This window comes from Echiichthys vipera, assembly GCF_963691815.1.
Source record: "Echiichthys vipera genome assembly, chromosome: 5".
Taxonomy (NCBI): Eukaryota; Metazoa; Chordata; class Actinopteri; order Perciformes; family Trachinidae; genus Echiichthys; species Echiichthys vipera.
In genome coordinates this window covers 26472430-26493384 of record NC_139830.1, presented here as the reverse complement: position 1 = coordinate 26493384, position 20955 = coordinate 26472430, and the positions used below count along the sequence as shown (strand labels likewise).

Here is a 20955-nt window from a genome sequence, read left to right as displayed (position 1 = left end):
TCGATGGCTTATTTGATGTATATTCATGCTGAAAAAGATTGTGGGGGTCCAATTCCACTTGGTGAGGTATATTTAATGATCCTATGTTTTAATAGTAAAAATAAAGGTTATCTACTCCTTCAATACTGTTCAATGCCAACAGCATTCAAGCGTTTTAAGACTATCCCAAAATTTGGAGGTAAAGGAACATAAAAAATGAACACATGCTGTGTTTAAAGAGCGTCGCATGCTCTCTGAAAGATAACTCACATGTAGTTGGCTAAGTTATGCTCTTCCAAGGTGTGCGTCTCAAAGCCGTGTGGCGTCGTATCAAAGTAGTCACTTCCAATTCCACAGATGAAACACTTTGTCTGGAGGGGAAAGAACAGTTCAGGTTAAACACGTTCTTGTGTGAAGGGGAATTGAAGGTGGTTTAAGGGAAGTGACGGGCTAAATCACTCTGAAACTCATCATCTTACCTCCATGTCCTCTCTGACCTGCTCCTGCTGGTCTCTCAGCTCTCCAAAGGCATCAATGATCAAACCTGACAGACAGACATCATTACTTACTTGTCTGAAGATCAGAGTTCTTCTCAACTAAGAGTGTTTGCTTTTGGACAGATTTTTCCAGGTGGTCTAGATTTCAAAACAGCAAACTTCTAATCATAAACCTTATTTTTCTGACCTCCCCAACCTATTTTTAAACCTGTGTATATATTCTCTCAAAGTTTCTGCCCCGTTCACTCAGGAGGCTTTCCTAGCTTCACATCACATCAGAAAACACAGAAAAACCTTGTCTCCATGCAAGCTCAGTGTTCAACTTGCCACACAAAAAAAAACATTTTTGTTTGCCATAAAACCAAAACGGTGAGCTGAAAGATACCATAAAGCTCTGTGCAGCTGAGGGGAACTGCAGAATGATCGCTACATTTAACCTGTTTCACATTACATATAATTTGATCCACTGTTATTAGAAACATGTTTATTATTGTCCCTTTGAAGACACTAAAATTCTGTCTGTGATTATAACACTTTCAAATTAGTCTGATGGGTTTAAGGGTTTTATGATGTTCACAATCCTGATGAACATCAATGCAATCTTCAACTATTTCAACCTATGCACTGCTCTGCCCTAGTGTCTTTTTGTCTTTTACCACAAGAGGGCGCCAATGTCACTAATGCACAGGGATTTTCAGTTAAACGTTACCTATTGGTGAATTAAACTGTAGAATTTAAACCTTGTACTCGTATTAACACAGGGGAAGACATTAAAGAGCCTGCAGAAAAATTCAATCCACCTTTTTTAAATTACAGTATATTCTTATTCTTGACTGGTATTTACAGTAAAGTCGACACAATGATTGGATGCAGAGAGCGAGATTGTTTAAGAAAATAACCAGTTTTAAACCATACCCTGGATGATAGCCAGCAGGATGACAATGACGAAGAAGAAGAAGGTAATGTCAAAGACCACACGGTACAGCTCGTATTCATCCCCTGCTGGGTCCTCAATTTCATCTCCTATGCCACCACCAGCACGCACGCCAACGTACATGTGGAACAGGTAACACTGCCGGAGGAAGGGAAGAAAATTATGTTTTATAATACCAAACAAAAAAACATCCCAGAGTTAAGTTGATCTTGGATACTACACATCTGTCCTGCGATCATATCTCTGCCCTCCACTCACAGTCATCATGTCGTCACACTTCATGTCTGGCTCATCCTCATCCTCACTCATGTTGTAGAACTTGCGGAAGAAGTTGAAGGCCACCACGGTGTACAGGTACACCACCACGGCCAGCAAACCCACTGTCATCATCAGCTGGGAGGAAAAGGTGGATGTGACATTAATACAAGTTCAGTGGGTCTAGTGTGCTGTGTGCAGAAAGCCTCGTGATGCATCAATATAGTGGAAGGGTGCACACCTGTTTGCCGTTGTGAGTAACAGAGGACAGAATGGTGCGCAGGGTTTTGACACCCATGGCGATGTCCAGAAGATGAGCGGCAAAGAAAAAGTTGTTGTAGTGTCCAAGTAGAGACATTAACATGTACCACACCAGGTAGAGGAAGGTCTAAAAAATAAAAGAGAGCTTTCAGTCACACTCACAACAGATTTTCTCATTGTCTAAATTATGCCGTGAACTGCCTTAACTTACATTGTCAGTGAAAATAACACCAAACTTCCAGATCTGGTACTTGATGTCAATAGATGTTATCCTACAGAGAGAAGGACACGTTTGTTCAGTGATATAATGCACTAGAAACCTGAATGGTTTACGTAGCGTGTACAGTACATACCAGCTCAACATTGAGGTGTCTGGTTCAGGCTTCTTTTCATGCGTCATGGCACTGACGTCAAGAGAAGCCAAGTCCATACCGAGCAACTCCGCAATCCTCTCTCTGCCGTAGATGTCACCATATTTATCCAGCACCTGAATATCACACATATGTAATTTCAATGCACTAAAATGATGGTATTATGAATCTAAATTGTCTGATAAACTCACCTTTCTTTTCACAAACTTGTCCCAGTAGTTGTTAGGGAAAGATCTGCATTGACAGAGAAACATCATAAACATTTCTAATGCTGTATATTAGAGGTCTGCATCCTGAGCCCAGCATGAACACTCTAGGTTCAGGCTCCTAAACACTATGACACACATGCAACAGAACCTACGGCAAGAGGTTGACTTGCCAGCTATAAGTGAATCCGTTGGCTGTGTTAGACTGCTATTGAAGCACAATAGAATTAAAGAAGGTATGGGGTGTCCGGTGGCACAGAGGTTAGAGCAGTCGCCCCATGTAAAGAGGCTGAAGGTCCTCGAGGCAGCGGCCGCGGGTTTGACTCCGACCTCTTTCACCCCTTTTCCTGTTTGTCCTATACAATAAAGGCTTGGAAAACTGCCAAAAAGGGTATAATCTCTTGTATTATACTATAAAACAATATATAAACAATCACCACTTCTGACCCACTAGAAGTGTGTGGTGGTGTCTGTATAGACACTAGACATAATCCAATAATACAGCAGGGTTGAGCGGATGGGTGTACGTTTATTTGTGCATTAAACGGCATGCCGACTTTGAATGCTGTGTGCTTACTTAAAGTAAGTGATATTTTCTACATTTTATACCTTTAAATATGTAATGAAACTTTCCTTCACTAGTTTTGCAGGTCCTGGAGAGTTTGATTTGGTTTATTTAGCAAGTTGGAGGACCTTTGTTGGTTTATGTCATGATATTTTCCGTAGGAAAAGTGCTGAGTCAGTGTCATGAGATAACAGCTTAATATGTCTATCATATCATGTCTTAGGAGAGAGAGTTTAATGCTAAAACATTGGGCTTCAGGTCAGGTTTGGGTTTGGCTTAGGCTGGAATGAGTGAGAGGTTGGGGCGAAATGTGCAGGCCTGTTCAATACTGTATCCATCCGTCCATCTATCTGGTAATGTAACAGGTCTCTTACGGAGTGTTGAGGACCAGTCTGTCCCACTGGCCCTTGATGTCGTCATCCTCAGGCTGCTCAGTAACATAGAGACCATCAAACTCCAACTTTCTGGCCAGCTCCTTCTCTCTCTTGAAGATAACCAGAGGAACCTGAAGGGTATAGAGGGAAAAGAAGACAAGCTGCTGGAAACCTACAAGCAGACAGACAAAAACATTTGTGGATTTTGTTATGGAGCATGCAGCACATACCTTGAGGCAGTTGTAGCCGATGATGCAGAGGAAGGAGATGATGGTGTGGACGATACCGAAGAAAGCCATGGCTGGCTCCATGTAGCCGGTGCTCTCTTCCAAGAAGTAGTACATGGGACCTTCTTCTTCATCATCTTCTCCTCCATCATCTAATCCGGACCCATCCTCTTCAGCACCGGAGCCTTCAAATAGGCCAGAACCCTCAAAGAAACCAGAACCCTCAAACTCCTCCTCGCCTCCTCGAGGACTGTCAGACACCTGGAGAGGTCAGACGCTAAATGAGTCTTTTCAGTGTATTTTATCTGTGATGAATGAAACCAAATTTTTAACACAGGAAAGTGGAAATAAAAAAGTTAAAAAATATATTGTTCAGTCTTTATACATTAAAATTCTACCTGTTGATGGCAGCCATCACCCTTGGAGCAAACATTAATCCTGTCCAGACATGTCAGTGATTTGTATTCGGATAAATTGTGTAAAGTGTCCTGCGATGTTAATGCTATCAGCAGGTTTTATTTATGCATTCTATGTATTCTGTTTGATCATATCTTTGCTTTGAATTTCATTACATTTCAGCCTTGTTTCTTAAATGTGCTAGATAAATGAACTTGCCTTGTCCGAGTGATTTGAACACTGATTTATTACCAGTGAAATGTATCATGATGCAGCAGCTCATCCCAGGTGACATGGCATCAGACTTAATCGTGAATGTGTCATCTAAAGTTAAATGCACAGACCTTGTAGAAGAGCAGGATGAAATTGAGAGCAAAGGCGATGAAAAGGGCCAAGAACCGAAGGTTGTAGAAGTTACGAGAAAGGTAGTTCTGTGGGAGGGTAAATCACAAAAGCAACACTTTACTGCCTCATCACATATCATATATGCTTTAGCTAACTTAGTTTGAACATTATGCACCAGGACAAATACTGGGGTTAAACTTTTTCTGTCATGTAGTTTCCAAATATTTCCCATGGGTTAATACACAGGTACTACTACAGGTAAGTACATTGGGATAAAGCCACTGTATACCCAAAAAATCAGGCTCCATTTCCAACAAACTTGATTCCTTAATATACAAGTATGTTACAGCACATGTCAGACTGTGGCACCATGTGTTAAATTCCAAAATATATACTGTAACAGAGCACTACTCACCATGAATTTAATCCTCTGAACTTCCAGCTCATTCCACAGCTCGAAGCCCTCTTCGACACATTTCTTTTCCTTCTTCGTCTTGGTGATCACAGCTGGTTCCTCCTCAGGCTCTTCCTCCTTTACCTCAGGTTCAGGCTCTGCCTTCTCTGCCTTCTCTCCGTTTTCGGTGCTGGAAAAGACACACAGGGGGAAAAACGTGTAACTTACAAACAGCTTAATAATGGACTCTGAAATATTTGGACATATCTCCAAAGAATACTCAATGGGATCAATTTTACATTGATGATGATGATTCAGAATTACTTTACAAGTTTACTGTGATGTGTGAACATTACATTCGCTTGTATATTTGTCAGCAGCTAACATAGCTGTCAGTTTTAGCTGAGAGTGATTCCATGTTAGCCTGAGGACATGTTATCTTCAGCTGAGGCTGCTCAGTTTTGATACTGATTCCCAGCAGGCGGACAACTTACTCTGCTTTCTCAGTCTCCTGAGGAGCCTCTTCTTCAGGTTGAACAGGCTGAACAGGCTGAACAGGTTGTTCTTCCTCTCCTTGTCCTCCTCCTGTGGCTTCCATCTGTTTCAATAATTGTTTTGCAGTTAATTAACTGAATAATGGAGAGTGTACACATTAAACATCAGTAACAGACTGAACACCTCACCAATTTTCTCTTCAGCAGCGGCGTGCCCTCTGGAGTCGGAGGCTCTTCAGTGGTCGTCTCACCAAAGTCTCCAAGTCCCCCGGGAGTATTGAAACCAGGCAGGCGCCCTTCCCTCTCCTCACTATCCTCCTCTTCCTCCTCTCCTCCCACATCTAAAAGGTCTGCTACTCCATCTGCGTCTTGGACATCTCTAGCCCCCGGTTCAGGCGGTAGGTCGCCGTGAACTTCGTCCTGTGTGGGATCTGGCATACTGGCTAGGATCTCTGTCACTGTTATTTTCTTGGCACCCTCCACTAAGCCTCCACCGAACAGTACCTTCCATATGAGTGTGAAGAAGCCCTTGCATATACCATACACAAACATCAGTATACCCATCACAACAGTGTAGATAAACGTAGCCAGACCAATCACCATCTCCTTCACCGTCATTTTTCTTAGTTTGCGGTACCGACGCCGCAGGTTACGGAAGGTGAACATGTTAAAGAAATCAACCACGCTCTTCAGGAAGTCTGCAAAGGCTGAGGCTGACTCTGCAGCTTCCTCATCTCCATTGCCTTCATCCCCTTCTCCAGTCCCTACTTGATCTCCCCCGCCCTCCTCTTCCTCCTCATCATCTTCTTCTTCTGCACCATCTCCCTCAGGCTCAGAGATGGATGCAGCAATGTTCATCTCAAAGATGGTGTCCTCGCAGAAGTTCACAAACATCTCCATTTTCTCACTCTCACCGCCCTCATTAACCACGTCAAAGATGAACTGCCGTTTGGACTCTCTGACTTGTGGCATTTCCCACTGGTTGCGGTTCGCCTCGCTGATTTCAAAGTAAATGCGCTCGATCTTCCTGCTGGCTCCCATGATCTCAATGCGGCCGAGGAAAGGGCGGAAGTAGTTGAGCACGCTCTCCGCCTGCTCCAGGAAGTTCTGAAGACGAGTGTCATGGGGTACGTGCTCGGACAGGTTCGTGAGCAGAACGGCAATATTGAAACCAATGTCTTTGGCCGGCTCCTGGAAACGATCTGCAAATTCCTCAAAGTTGATCATCTCATTCTCATCAGCTTCTGAGCAAGACAGGAGGAACTGGATTTCTGAGGGAGAGTATTGCTTCTGGCTGTCCATGGCCTTGGAGAAGTCCTTCTTGGAGATGAGCCCACGGGGGTCAGACACGTAGTCTCGGAAAGCGTCAGATGCCACTATGTCCTTGAGCTTTAGGAACATGTCGAAGAACTTAAGGATCATCTCCACGTTGCTGGAGGACTCCACCAGCATGTCAACCATCTGCCTGGCAATGGTGCCATTCACTACATTGCCTAAGAGCAGTGCAAGGTGAGAAGACATGAGAAATACATAGACACTATGTGACAGAAAGGAGAGGACATCTCTTGACTGGGACGGACATCATACCTTCAAGTAGAGACAGAAGCATCACCACCATGTCCTTCTGCAGATCCAACAGCTCCTTCAACAGTCCAATTTGACTGGAGTCCTACAACAGAGCCAAAGCACCCAGCAAAACACAAGCAGTAGAAATAATGTTCTTAACGTGTACTGACTGATGATATATCAAAGTTTAATTTGAGAGAATATGTGCTTCTTTCTGAGACATAAAACAGTGAGAGACGCTACCTCAGAGTGTGTTCCACTCCAAAAATGATCCTGGGTTTGCATTTTTAAATAAAGAATATGCATTTTCAACATCACAAATAGTATACATCATGTGATGGACAGCAAGACAGACGCTGGAAACACAGACAGGTATGCGGGAAGGAAAGAAAATGCCTCTGCTAGACAGCACCGCCTTTCCCCTTTATCTGAAAGAGTGGCTGCAGCATGGGTGCAAGGAAGACATAAACATGTTTGCAGGAGCCAGAAATAGTTTAGACAGTCTATAGTGGCTGTCAGGCTGGTGAAGATCTAGAGGAAAATTGTGTCAGGATGTGCAAGCATCAGCCACCTGTGAAACCACAGTGGCACCTTTTAATACCTCCACAACACAAAAGAACTAAATATACTACACACTGAAATACAGCTAAATGAAAAGAAGCAAAGCAAGGCACTTAGCTGCTTAAGGAATAGACAGTATAGACAGTTAGTATCTGTTCCTGTTACACACTGTTCCTGTATTCAGAAGCAATGTGTAACTGACTCAATGGCTTGTTAGAAAAACTCAAAAAGCAAAACAATACGAGCAAATGCAGAGCAAAACCATGAACTTCTGCAGAAGGAATACATAAAGAGGGAAATGTAAATGATTGGGATACTGAGCTGACTAATAAATAATGTGATGAAGCATGAGATCTTTAAAAAACAAAACATGAAGGGTCTCTAAATGAGATGGTTCTGGCGAATTGACACAGATTCTTACGCCATTTCGTTGTCCAGGATCAGGGTGCATCTAATAAGGTTACACATGGAAATAAAAATGTTATCAACATTTTTACTTCATTTTTGTATTTGTCTAAAGCTGGAGATTATTTACAGATTGTATGTCAATTTTATTCTAATCTTTTTATTCTAAACTACAGTTCCTGCCAGTTCTCCCGTCCTCTAATGTATTTATTTTAAAACCTCTTGTTAAATATATGATATGCACGGAAGCACTAAGAGGCAATTGAGAAAAAAGTTATTGTCATTATCCAAGTCAGATTGTTTTTCCTCGTGGGTTGAAGACTTATGAACAGGTGGAAAAAAGGTTTTGCCAATAATTCTTCCGTGTTCTAGCGGTGATTGAAATCCATTTCTTGCTAAAAGAAAGACATGAAAGTAATGTTACATAACTTGCTAACACACAATATACCGTACCTTGTGCTTAGAGTGTATGGAGGAATTAAAACTCACCTGGAAGAAAATATGAATGTTTTAAGCCCTATTGAGAATAAATGGTAAATGGAATTGTACTTAAATAGCCCCTTTCTATTATTCTAACTACTCAAGGCACGTTACACTATTTGTCACATTCACCAAGACATTCATACTGATGGCAGTGGACACCTACTTACCATCTTATCTAATCTGACTATTCACACCACATTTACACAATTTCGGAGCAATTTGGTGTTCAGTTAAGGACGGGGATCGAACCCGCTCTACCTCTGAGGTAATGGTGCACATCAGCCTCTTGTGGGTGAAATGAGTATTACAACAAACACAAAAAATATGTTTATCACCTGCCCAAACTTTCTTTTCACCAGTGCTTCAGTCATAAACACAAGAGAGAAAACAATTTAGACTTGGAAAATGGATCACCAGATTTTTTCAATAGCGTCAATAGCCTCTCAGGGCTTCCATAGTATTTTTGGTGTCAACCATAGGCTGTATGTAAAGATAGACGGCCCCTGGTGGCTGGCTGCAGTATAGGTCATAAATCACATCCCCTTTATGTTTGTGAATGAGCCATGGACCAAACTAAAAGTCAAAATACACATCCAATAATTATTTCCCAAAGATGGTTTCTATCATTTTAGGTATATCTTATCACAATGATGTTTGTTCAAGTGTTCATTTTTTCTAATAAGTATTGGTTATTTGATGCTACATCGACATCTACACGGACTCTGGTTGCAAAATCACAACATATCGGTGCCCATATTCAGGATATTTTGGCTTCACTTTACTGTGGGAGGAAGTGGAGACGTGTCGTTGACCTTAATACACAGTCTAGGGTGTCAACACAGGGGTTCTGAAAAACTATATATGACCAAGTGCTGATCCAAAAGTTATTATATCCTTTTTTACAGATATAAAAATACAAAAATGCATTTTAAACAATAGCATCAGTAGCAATCAACGCTGTCACACAAAATTAGACACTAGAGTAGGAGACACTGCAGCTCCTTGTTAGCTCAAACACGTTACAGACTGCAGACACACATTATTCAAGGCAAACAAACGTTTGTCCAAAGCACAATCAAACCCTAATCACTGGTCAGTACTAAGAAATGAATTTATACTTAAATCAGGTGAGGTGGATTAACTGTATTATACAGAATCAGAAAGAATATTAAAGAGAAAGAAAGAGAAACGTTTTTTCCTCAAATTGTTTCTGCCATCTTAACTTAAATTCATGTAATCTGGTGAACTGATAATTTTATGTAGAACACAGTGAAAGAGCGCAGATGAGGAGCCCCAAATAATTCAGCAGTAGAATGATAAACCGATATGATTAGCCTCAAAAGTCAGACTTTTTCAAATCAATTAACATAGCTAATACATGTAGGAACCCCATGGCTACCTGGAAATTAAAATGAAAATAATACATTATATAGTTGTATGGCAGTTTTTCTTTTTATAATACAGCTTCTTGTAAATGTGATAATAAGGAAAATAAGCAGAGTCCTGTGTAATGTCTAAGAGCTCAAACCTGTAGCATCAAAAATACTATGTTGTAAAGTATGTTTTACTTTATACTGTGTACAGTTCTGCCATATTCAATGTAAACCCTTAATGCTGTGCTGACAAAGTGAATTGTTGCCTACAGGTCCCTCCGGTAACCTATTTGTAACATAAAACGTCTCAGTAAAGAGGCAGAAACAATCTGACAAAGAAAAGAGGGGGGAAAAGCTAGTTTAGATATAAAAACCAAATCATTAAACAAAAGAATAATCAAATAAATACATACTTTACTCTGCAGGAACCACGAGAGAGACAGTTCACAAAATTAGTATACTCAAAGTGGACTAATGAATTAAAATATGCCATTTATATTTGAAAATTGCTTTGATTCCTCTTTTGGTCAACTGTAATGCATCAAACACATTATTGTATCATTGACAATGCTGAATTTCCTGGATCCTCTACAGACACGATCCATTAAGCACACAGGGAAATAAATAGTATAGCTATAAAGAGGTTAAGGATGAACTAGGATGCTTCTTACCTGAGCAAGTTTCATCATCATGTGAGCAAAGACGTGCAGGAAGCCCACGACTGCATCCCACAACCTGCTGTGGGCCAGAGACTGCTGGTTACCAGTGCAGGGACCCTGACAGACACAGAAACAGTGTGAATAATATTCCAGTGTTAGCATCGTGTGAGGAGATATATTTCAACAGCGTCTTGTGTTTCAGAGTAAATATCCCGGAACTTAATCTGCCTATGTGTTATTAGGAGGTTATTTTCAGTGAGGACAGAAGTTTGAACTTTATCAATTCATTTCATTGAGGATGGTGTTTTTTGGGGTTTGATTTGCATATCCTGACATTAAAATGTACGTGGTGAAAGTAGAGTTTTTTAGTTATATTTTGACAGGAAAAACTTGTAATTCCTCCTTTTCTTTTTTCTTTTTCTTTTCCGATCTCATCAGCAGCACATGAAGATGGGAATTTAACGCCTGGAGTCACATCAAAATCATGTTCTGTATCACGATTCAACGTTTAATCCATCTGTCATGCAAACACAAAGTTTCTTACCTGGATGTACTCAGTCAGGCTGTTGAAGACCTGCTTGGCCACAGTCATTGCTTTGGAGAAATTCCTCTTACCAGGCTCATCAATAATGTCTTTTCCCGAGTAGTACCAGTAAAAGTCACTGATCGACTCCTGCATACGGGATGGAGGAGAAAGAAAACATGGTGTTACTTTTGAGGTCTATCTTACTATTAAACTGGCACTAATTATAGTATACTGAATGTATTTTTTGTATATGAAGTTATACTGATATCACAGAAAAGTGTAGTCCGAGGACATTTATATCATCAATGTATGTAACCTTACTTAAAGTAATTATAAAGTAATAATGTCAGAGACATTCATTTAAATAAATGTCTGTTAAGTCACTATCTTCGAAGGAGGTAACGCGGTGGGGATTGAGCCTATGGCCCACTGATGAAAGTATTATATTAATATATTTGCAGTATTACAAATCTGTGGTGACATTCATGGAACAAAAGCTATAAGTTGCTACTAACACTCATTACTGCTGCAACGTCACATTACAAACATTTAACTGGTGAAACACAAGTTGACCTTTATTGTGAAGTATTTACAGGAAATGCTGTGTTTGTCCGTGAGCTTGACAATGACAACTACTGTTCCTCAAAAAATGTCTCTATAAGACAACAATCATTTTGGGCATTTTTTGACAGCAGATCATCTGTAAATATGTCAGGGAGCAACGGGAGGTCCGGGGCATCCACAGTGAGCTGCAGGTTGTACACCTCCCACTTCTCAGCCAGGTAACCAACCAAACTCATGCTGTATGCAGCATAAAATCAGATCATGGTTACTCACAGAATGACAGAAAAGGCCTATTATTGAATGAATTCTTTATAAAAACGACAATAGTTTGTTTTGCTGCTCCAAGTATTCTGCATATTGTGGGACCTGTAGTCGTAAACAGCATTTGATTTTACAGACTGATGTCGCCAAATCACCCAGGACAGAAAACTTAAGGATTGGCACTTTAAGAAAAAAAGAAATCTATATTTCCTGAAATAAATGTGTGTGCTGATGACTAATTGTCTGTAAAAATCTCACAGTGCTAGCCTACTTCATGCTCTGGGAAATCACATTTCCACATCAACTAACAAAGTGTGTTTTTGCAAAGGGAGGCTACAGCCAGGAGCCAATGGGCCTCAGATCAGAGAGCCACTATCAGAATATGAGAGTGACCTGCAGACGCAGCAGGTAGTCCACAGTGCAGATGATGATGTTGATGGTAGTGGTGCTGCCTGTCTGAGTTCTCAAGTAGTTCTGAAAATCTGAAAACAGAAAAAAGGAAAGAGTTTTCAACAATAGAAATATAGTTATTCACAGTACTATTGATGTGAGCGAGCACTCTCTTTGCTTGAAGGTCACTTTAAACCACCCCCGTGTTTGGAAAAGACACTCACCGTTATTGTGCCCCTCACAAAGAAGCTGGAGGAAGCGGAAGAGGTCACATGTAAATTCATCGTCCGCCATCACTTTCTCATCTGGGAGGAGGAACACAGGAAGTGCAAATCAGCCTTGTTGAAGAGAAAGTTTCAACAGTCCCAGTACAGGGTACATGTGGACGCTGCTGTGTTATTCTGTTAGAATACACAGTGGTAAACAAAAATAAGCACATGGTAGTAGGTGTATTAAAAGACAATACCAGTGTATATTACTCTTTTCTTCCCACCACCTATCTTTTTATCTTTCTCTTTCATCACTATATATGAGCACAGTGACGTGCAGAAAAAAATGATAATAAAAACATTATTCCAACAAAATCTAGTGCAAATTATGATTTAATAATCCTTCCTTTTTATTGAGGTATATTCAGTCATTAATAAAGGGAACACGAAGGTTCTCACACTAAAACAATACACTGGTAAGTGTCTCCATCTTAACAAGTCTTTTTAAAATCTATTTCTTTTTCCTAAAATTACATTTTTAGACAAATAGTAAAATAATTCTGCCTATCAGGCAAAATGATTTCACCAGTTCAAAAGTCAAACCAACTTTTTATAGAATACAGTCATTTTATTGAAACATTTGTAATATATTGTCTTGTAACAAGGAAAACTTGCTGAGAAACATTGCTGAGTTTATTTATTTTTTTCTAGTTTTAAGTGAAATAAGGCTTTATCTGAAACAACTTGTTAAAACAGAAAAAAGATTTTAGATTTTTAGATTAAGCATCAACTGTGTTAATTAAGAGTCTGGTGAATTGGTGATTATGGTAATCCAACATTAACATCAACATTTACTATGTACTGTATCTATTGATACACAATAAACACAGCATAAAGCTGAGGTGCCGGCTTAAGTAGTGAAATATTATTGATAATAAGGTTGTCATGATACTAGAATCTTAAACTTCCTTGCGTTAAAAAATAAATAACTTGATACCTCTTTCAATACCACAGCCAAAAAAAGTCCTTGAACACAAAATAGGATCATTTGTCACCCACTTCTTTTTATAAACAACATTTATAAACACAGTGCTGGTTCAGAAAAAGTCACTGAACACAAACCAACACCGTAGATTTTCCCTCCTGTTGTTTCATCTGTGCAGCCTTGGGTTAAAAATATGATTGTAGATCTGTTTTTATAGTTTTGTACTTTTAATACTATCAAATGTGGATATTGTATTGTTTTGAAATATGTGGTATTGAAAAGTACTGATACTTTCGACAACCTTGATCAATAACAGTAGATCAAACTAAGGGAAAGAGTGTGTGTGATGACACTGAGGGACAGGGATTTGTGTACTTGTATAGTATGTATGCATGTTTGTCTGTGACTGTACACAAAACAGCCCCCCCCCCATTAGATATGTTAGTGAAAACCACAAAGGCCTTTTTTTAACAGGGAAGGGATTTTACTGAGAGACCTTACCCGTCCAAGTTTCCAGGTACTTTTTACAGAAAACTATTCAACAAAACTCAAACGAAAAGCCGATCAAAAACAATCAAACACGCGTCACATCACATTTAAATGGACAGTGAATACACAGATAAACAAAGACAGAAAACTGTACATGACTGAGGAAAACACACAAATGTTGGCAGTGAACACAGACATACAGAGATAACTGCACAACACAACAACAACAACACGCGATCATGCAGGACAGATCTACTGAACTCTGCAAACCCTTCAAAGATATGAGTATGGATCTTTGGAGGAAAAATATGCACTAAAAAAATTGAATCCCTGTTAATCCCTGCAGTTGACAAGGTGGAATTAAAAAATAACGACTAATCTTCTTACAGGATGTGAGAAGCTTTTTTGTGTGGGCAGTGTAGTCTAACTTGACTTTCTATCATTTAAAACCCCATCCATTACAAAATCAATTTTTACACCTCTCTATTAGCATCAGAAACTGGCGACTTTATCAAAAATGCACAAACATGCTCAGATTGAATCATGACAACATAACACAAAAACATGGCGGCATTCATATCAGTGTCGGGGGGTAAATTGTGTCTGGAGCAAGCAAAGGACCGAGGTCACATACAACAGAGTTAACAGGTTATGATTACAGAATACATAATTACAGGGTACATGATTCAGCAATACTGCTGTCTTTAAAAAACCTTGACAATTGATTACTCTTTCTCAGTTCGCACAATCATGTCCTGTATTATGGGCTTTTGTGTTTTCATTGAAACAGATTTGCTGTCGAGAGCATTCCAAACCAACAGGTGACGATATAACCCTAACCCTAAAGCCATGTTGACCAATCACGCAAAGAAGAAGATGTGGGCCAATCAGCCTGCATAAGAAGCTATTACCAGAAGGCTACCTGGTTGCAGTTGCACATTGACCGCTCTGTAGTGCATTCGATGCCTCTGTTTCAAAATATAGTGAAAAAGTTACTGTACTATGTAAACATGTAAAAAGTCCTGTTATCTGTTAGAACCAGCACTATTTTGCTAACGTCCACCACTGCAGAAAATGTTGCCTAATTCGTGACGCCTCACAAAGATAACTGTGCACACTTACAAGCCCAAAACCTCTGTTTTCCCTTTCTACACGACAACACTGAAAACTGAGTTTCTTAATATCTTTTCCAAAAGATAAAGACAAAAGGAAAAAACGCATAGAAAAAGCTTTGTTTACAAAATGACCTGTCTATGTATGGACTAGGTCTGATCTGGAGTTGTTGCACTTTTTATCCAATGTACACTGCTGTACTGGAAATGAAATCTTGGTAAAAATGTTATTAAAATGGTCAGAAGTTAGGATACATTTTAGGGAATGTGAAGATTTATATGCCGGGGCTTTACACAGATGGTCTAGCTTTGTGGGTCAAGTACATTTGAATCTGAATGCGAATAAGAGACATAGGGTTTAGAGAGTCACTACTGCTGTTGCAATTCATTTCAGAGTTTCTAGGACACAAGGTCGGTCAGTTAGTTCTCCGTGATCTCCTCGAGAGAACTGTTACTGCCTTCCCTTCCTAAGGATCAGTCACAAGACTGAGAGTGTCGGAGTTACAGTAGATCTGTGATAAAACACTCAAGGAGGATAATCCAACCTTACAATCACTTCAAAGGGTAACAGGCGACTGTAAAGTTTGATTTCACTGGGTCCTTGAGTGTGAAATGAAATGCATATTAAGGTCACAGCAAGGAAAAGACAGGCGATAGAGGGACAGGGAGGGACAGAAAAGAGTGAAAGAAAGAAAGTAAATATATGAGATCATTTACCACGTTCTAGCTTCTTATCTGAAAACAGTGACAGCGTCAAATTGACGGGCGGGAAACACATGAGCATGAGGGGTAAAGGGTTGAAACGGGCAAAGTGAACGAGATGAGGGAGAGAGAAAGACAAAGGAAGACGCAGTGAGTCCAGAAATCTCATGGCCGTCAGTGGATGATTAACAGTTTCATACATCAATAGTCAAAATGCTGTGACTAATACAAGAGTGTCTTGGCTCTTACATGAAAACATACCTGCAACCAGGCATCCACAAACAGGCACACTCACACACAGATATGCACACAAGATCAGACTATACACTGGAGCTGGAAACATGTCAGATTATGTCACAAACCAATGCACTGCAGTAGGAGAACAGGAATATGATAATGGTTTTCATCGTTCTATGCACAACATCATAAAGATCTAGTCTATCTGCTCAATATGGCAGTGTGTGTTTGTGTGTGCATATGTAGCAGCGTGTACATCAGTGTGGTCAGAACGTGTGTGACTGAGAGAAGCTGTGGATCATACTCACTAGTGCCTTCCTCTGAAACCATCCCAAGTCCCTCAGCCTTGTTCTGTCTCTCAAATGCATTCAAGTCCAAAACGCTGCAAAAATCCAAGATTCAATAAGTTTAACAAGGTTTACTTCCAATTAGCCCTTCTCAAAGCAATGTTGTGAGTGTCTTACGAACCTCAACAATGAAAAACAAGAGGTTAACGACAAAAATCTTTACAGACCTGCAGGTCTGCATCAGAGCCTGAACGCTAAGGAAGAATCCCACATCCTTTTTATCCTTCAGATAGTCCAGCATTCTCTGCACACAGGCAAGGAGACAGAAGACAAAATATTGACTGAAACATGTGACATTTAGTTGAGCTCTTTTATCTAGCGTTCTCATTAAATTGAATTACCTTAAATTTATGAAAAGCTGTCATAAGGTCTATTTACCTGCTGTACATCACAGTTGCCTCCGTTGAGGATGGAGATTCCCAGTTTGAGTGTGGAAGAAACCATGGCTCCTGGTTCGCCTGAAATAAGACCAGAGATCAGCTGTGTGCAGAGTTGGAAAGAGTACTCAGATTAAGTAAAAGTACCACCACAAGTACCAACACAACGGTGTACAAATACTGTTAAAACTGAAGTCCTGCATTCAATATTTTTGAGTAGAGGTAAAAAAGTATTAGCAGTAACATAAAAGTAGCAGTGCACATTATGCAGAATGGCGCATTTTATTGATGCATCCATGTGTAAGCATCACTTTATTGTTGAAGCTGGTAAAGGTGGAACTTACTTTTTTACTGTCTGAATGTATTTGTTCGTTCTATTTTGTATAAATAAAGTGAATCTAAAAATAACTATAGCTGTCAGATAAATGCAGTGGAGTAAAAAGTGCATAAAATGTAAATAGTCAAGTCAGGTACAAGCACCTTGCTGTGCATATGTATGTATAAATGTACTTTAGTTACATTCCATCTCTGGGGGTGTTTAACAATTTGTGGCCCAACAATGAAAACAATGTAGAGATAAGTCGTCGTTGACATCACAATACATTTATCACATATTACTGATCTTCTATTAATCATTGTTTTGCTTTGTGCTGAGATTTAACGAAATTGCAGCATTTATTTACCCCCAAAGCTTTGAGAATGGTCTCTCCACTGCTTTTCAGCATTTTTATACACTCATTACACTCATTGAGGCAAAGTACAACATCAATATTTCATTTATTGTTTAGTATCTCAAACACTGCTGATCTGATTTGGACCTGGGAAAAGCAATGCATGTTACATCTCTATCCTAGCATTCAAGTGACAAGGCTGCAGGGAACTATAGTATAGAATAAACAAGCTTACACAGCTTGAAAAAAGGTTTGTAACGGATTAGTCAGGTAGTTACTCATTCATGAGGCTACGATACAGACAGCCTATATGGAAATGATTTAAGTCAAAGGTGTGTGATGGTGTGCATGTGTGCATATGTGTGAGTGTATACAGCAGCTACCTTTACAGGCACTGATCATCTGCAGCACCATCTCTGCAGCCCCACGGTTGTGCAGACGGGACTGCTGGTACAGAAGCCTCTGTTTCTCCATCTCCTTATCCTGTGGAGCAGAGCAGGAGGGGCACAGCTGTAACCCTGCCAACAGGGACTGCACTGCCCCCCGCACTCACTCACACACAAGCACACACACACGTCCTCATATTTCTCTCCTAGCTATGACCATCTATTGACTGCACACAAAGATGTTTCTAATGATGACAACATACAAGACATCCAGGGTTTAAACTACCTGGTCTTGATTAACAGCAATATTAATCTAATGTCCTTACAGACTAGAAGCCTGTAAAATAAGGAGCAAAATAACTACTGCAGCTCATCAGGCCTGTCCTTGTAGGGAAGTCACCAGATTTAATAGTATCCCCAAGGTCAAAATTGCATATTATTGTAGTTTCTCAAATGTTGAACTATTTCCTTCATGCTCCTGAAAGAACCTAACTTTAAAAAAAAAACTCCAACGAAGATTTTAGCTCAGGAGCTGTCTGCAGCACTGGGCCTTTAAAGTATAATATACTAAAACTGATCAATTCTTACAAAGATAGAGACACACACACACACACTCACACACACGCACACACATATATTCTCTTCCATTGGAACATAATGTGTATTAGTAATGAAGACAGTTATTCCAGCTCTTGACATCTTTCAGAGGCAACAAACATTCAATGGCAGCAAACATTTCTTCCCAGGGCACACCACACATTTCACACATTCTTACGAGGAAGCAACAGCAGTCGTCTGAGGAACACAGCATGCATATCCTTTTATCCAACAGTCCAACTCCTATCTCAGAGCCCTACAGTTATGCTCCCTTCAGCAGCCTCACAGGGCTGGGCACTTGTTCAGATAAGAAAAGAGACATACATCATATGGAGACCTGATGGAAGATCCAAAGCTAAAATATACACTGTACGGTGCGGTGCAATACTGTATTATACTCCTTTATTTGTGCAACATAATACAGCACTCTACTTCACTGTTATGTCCACTGTACTGTTGGGCTGGACAATATGGCAAACATTTTCTATCCCAATAAAGATGATTTCATATCTAGATAACATGTTCTAAAAATTAAAAATAGTAAGTATTTTCTAATTTTATTAAGAATTTTAGTGCAAAAATATATGTTATACTCTATTTTGAGTTAGTATGTGTTTGTTATTATCAATCTAAATGACGTGAATGTGTATCACGATATCTCGATATATGATTTTATCAAAAGACGATAAATTATCATATTGCCCAGCTCTATTGTACTTTACTTCACTGTCCTATATTATAATACATTACTCCCTGTGCCAATAATGATACAGTATAGCTGCTTTGAACAACCATCCTCTTGACAAAAGAGGTTAGATCTGACCCACCAACTGCACACCATGCATAAAGCCCCACCCAAAGCACCCAGATCCCAGACTGAAGCTACCCCTCCCTCCGCCCCCCTCCCTCATAAGCCTGACTGTGTCTTTTTATTTTGGAGCAACTTTTCTGTACTTACAGAGGTTCTGCTCATCTTTCGAACAAATTATGTGTCTTTGTGATGAGTGAAAAGAGATCATATGTGATTAAGGGTGTGAGTGGGTCTGGATGTGTCTCAGTGTATGCTTGCATGAGTGTGGGCTTGGGTTCGGGACAGTGTGTGTACGGCTGACTGTGCAGGCTTTTACTGTAGTCCTTGGTGAGCACAGAGAGGGAGACTCGTTAACGTTGTCCAATTCAAAGTAAAGACAAACAAAATCAGTTACTTGTCAGTTGTTAGATTCCGGTTATCAGGTGAGTCCATATGGGTCAACGCAGCCCGATTAGCAGGTGAGTACATGGGGGTGTGAGTCAGGAAGGGTGGTGCAAGCCTGGGAGAGACTGACCACAGACACAAGATCAGCACAAGAGGGCTGGTTCTAAACCTGCTCCATGGCTTTGCTTGATAACTGTTATCAGAGTTTCCAAAAATAGCTGCTTAATTAAGTCTTGGGTGACAACATCACATTTCTGAGCACATATCAAATACCAAAAAGGAATAGAAATTATGTTCTGCTGATGAAAATAATACTAAATAAGAATCAACATTGAACTCAATGAAGTAATGCTGCCCTCCAGGAGAAGCCATGGATTTCTATACCTACAACATCACAGTGTCCAAACCTGGCTCTAGAGGAGAGACAAATCGACGAGATATTTGTTCAAATTTATAATTATACTAAGGGGTTGATTAATTAAGGGTTTGTTTTTAGGATGCTACTGAGCACATTTCCCCATATTAACATAAGGTTTTGCACTGTGTCACTGCTAAAATGCCTGAATAAATCTGCTCATGTTGGTTTACAACAAACATGAAGGTGTATTTTATTTTGAAAAACCTTTACCAAAAGAATATATGTGTGAAATGTTTGTATTACTTGTAGGTTTTAAGCTCAGTATTACAGAAATGGCACTTACACTTCATTGTTCTCAGGGATGTGGCATGTACATTAATCTAACTGCTGCTGAATGTATTTCAATACTGGGATATAACAGACTTCAATCAACCCCTAAAAATTCAGAAGCACATCAGGCTTGGAAACTGTGATTCTAAAATCAAACACCTAGCAATGAGCCAGTGTTTGTTTTGACCTGGGATTCATTTTGTTGTCTTTAGCTGCACCGTCTCTCTGCACTCATGTCATGCAATTTAGGAGATAAAACAAATTGAGTCAGCGACATTGATCCGACTGGTGGGCAGAGTCCAGCAAAGGCATGCACAGGTCAGTCCACCTTAGCAGGGAATAGACAAGAGTGGACGAGAGAAAAGACAGGAAGAGAAAAAAGAGAAATGTTGTGGTGGGGGGGTGTGTGCTGAGTGTGATGTTGTGGTGTGGTCACTCAGTGCGTGGGGAGCTGCTTCTCCGCTGACTCCCCTGTCTCCCCTCCCCTGGTCCCCCCATACCATCTCTGTCTGTCGCACCTCAAAGGATGGCTCCTCCCCCTCCTGTTCTCCCCCTTCGTCCTCCTCACCAATGTGACAGCTCTGGAGGGAGAGGACAGCACAGCTTGTGAAATAACTCATTCACATAGACATTTCTCCCAAAAGGTGGATGCAACAGCTTGAATTGCAATTTCCATTATCATAAATTTATTTGACTTGAAGAAGGAACCAATATCAGGTATGTTCGGGGATCATGCTGGGTAACTAAAACATTTTTAAGGATAAAGTTTAAGATTTTAAATTAAAAATTTAAATTTTAAGATGCTGCTCCCTTACCTTTGCCATAATATCAGCATAAGACATATAGAGATGGTCAACGTCTAGTTTACTGTAAT

General features: G+C 40.0%; 1 protein-coding gene across 4 annotated transcripts in view; it reads right to left on the bottom strand.

Annotated features, from left to right (window-relative positions):
• Positions 1-20955, bottom strand: part of ryr1b (ryanodine receptor 1b (skeletal)) — a 77149-nt gene that overhangs the window by 2359 nt on the left and 53835 nt on the right. Inside the window, exons 79-104 of one of the 4 annotated variants that reach the window (XM_083913937.1) lie at positions 20897-20948; positions 20582-20662; positions 17599-17698; positions 16546-16625; positions 16335-16411; positions 16129-16202; positions 15599-15616; positions 12311-12391; positions 12090-12178; positions 10890-11018; positions 10358-10462; positions 6886-6967; positions 5488-6791; positions 5299-5402; positions 4826-4994; positions 4410-4496; positions 3673-3930; positions 3443-3573; positions 2489-2531; positions 2280-2413; positions 2138-2198; positions 1907-2053; positions 1669-1803; positions 1392-1548; positions 459-523; positions 250-350 (exon numbers count right to left, since the gene is read on the bottom strand). In XM_083913937.1, the coding sequence (XP_083770063.1) occupies positions 250-350; positions 459-523; positions 1392-1548; positions 1669-1803; positions 1907-2053; positions 2138-2198; positions 2280-2413; positions 2489-2531; positions 3443-3573; positions 3673-3930; positions 4410-4496; positions 4826-4994; positions 5299-5402; positions 5488-6791; positions 6886-6967; positions 10358-10462; positions 10890-11018; positions 12090-12178; positions 12311-12391; positions 15599-15616; positions 16129-16202; positions 16335-16411; positions 16546-16625; positions 17599-17698; positions 20582-20662; positions 20897-20948 (3864 nt within the window). The remainder of the gene's footprint in view (positions 1-249; positions 351-458; positions 524-1391; positions 1549-1668; positions 1804-1906; positions 2054-2137; positions 2199-2279; positions 2414-2488; positions 2532-3442; positions 3574-3672; positions 3931-4409; positions 4497-4825; positions 4995-5298; positions 5403-5487; positions 6792-6885; positions 6968-10357; positions 10463-10889; positions 11019-12089; positions 12179-12310; positions 12392-15598; positions 15617-16128; positions 16203-16334; positions 16412-16545; positions 16626-17598; positions 17699-20581; positions 20663-20896; positions 20949-20955) is intronic. The other 3 variants (XM_083913939.1, XM_083913938.1, XM_083913940.1) reach the window with 3 other exon arrangements.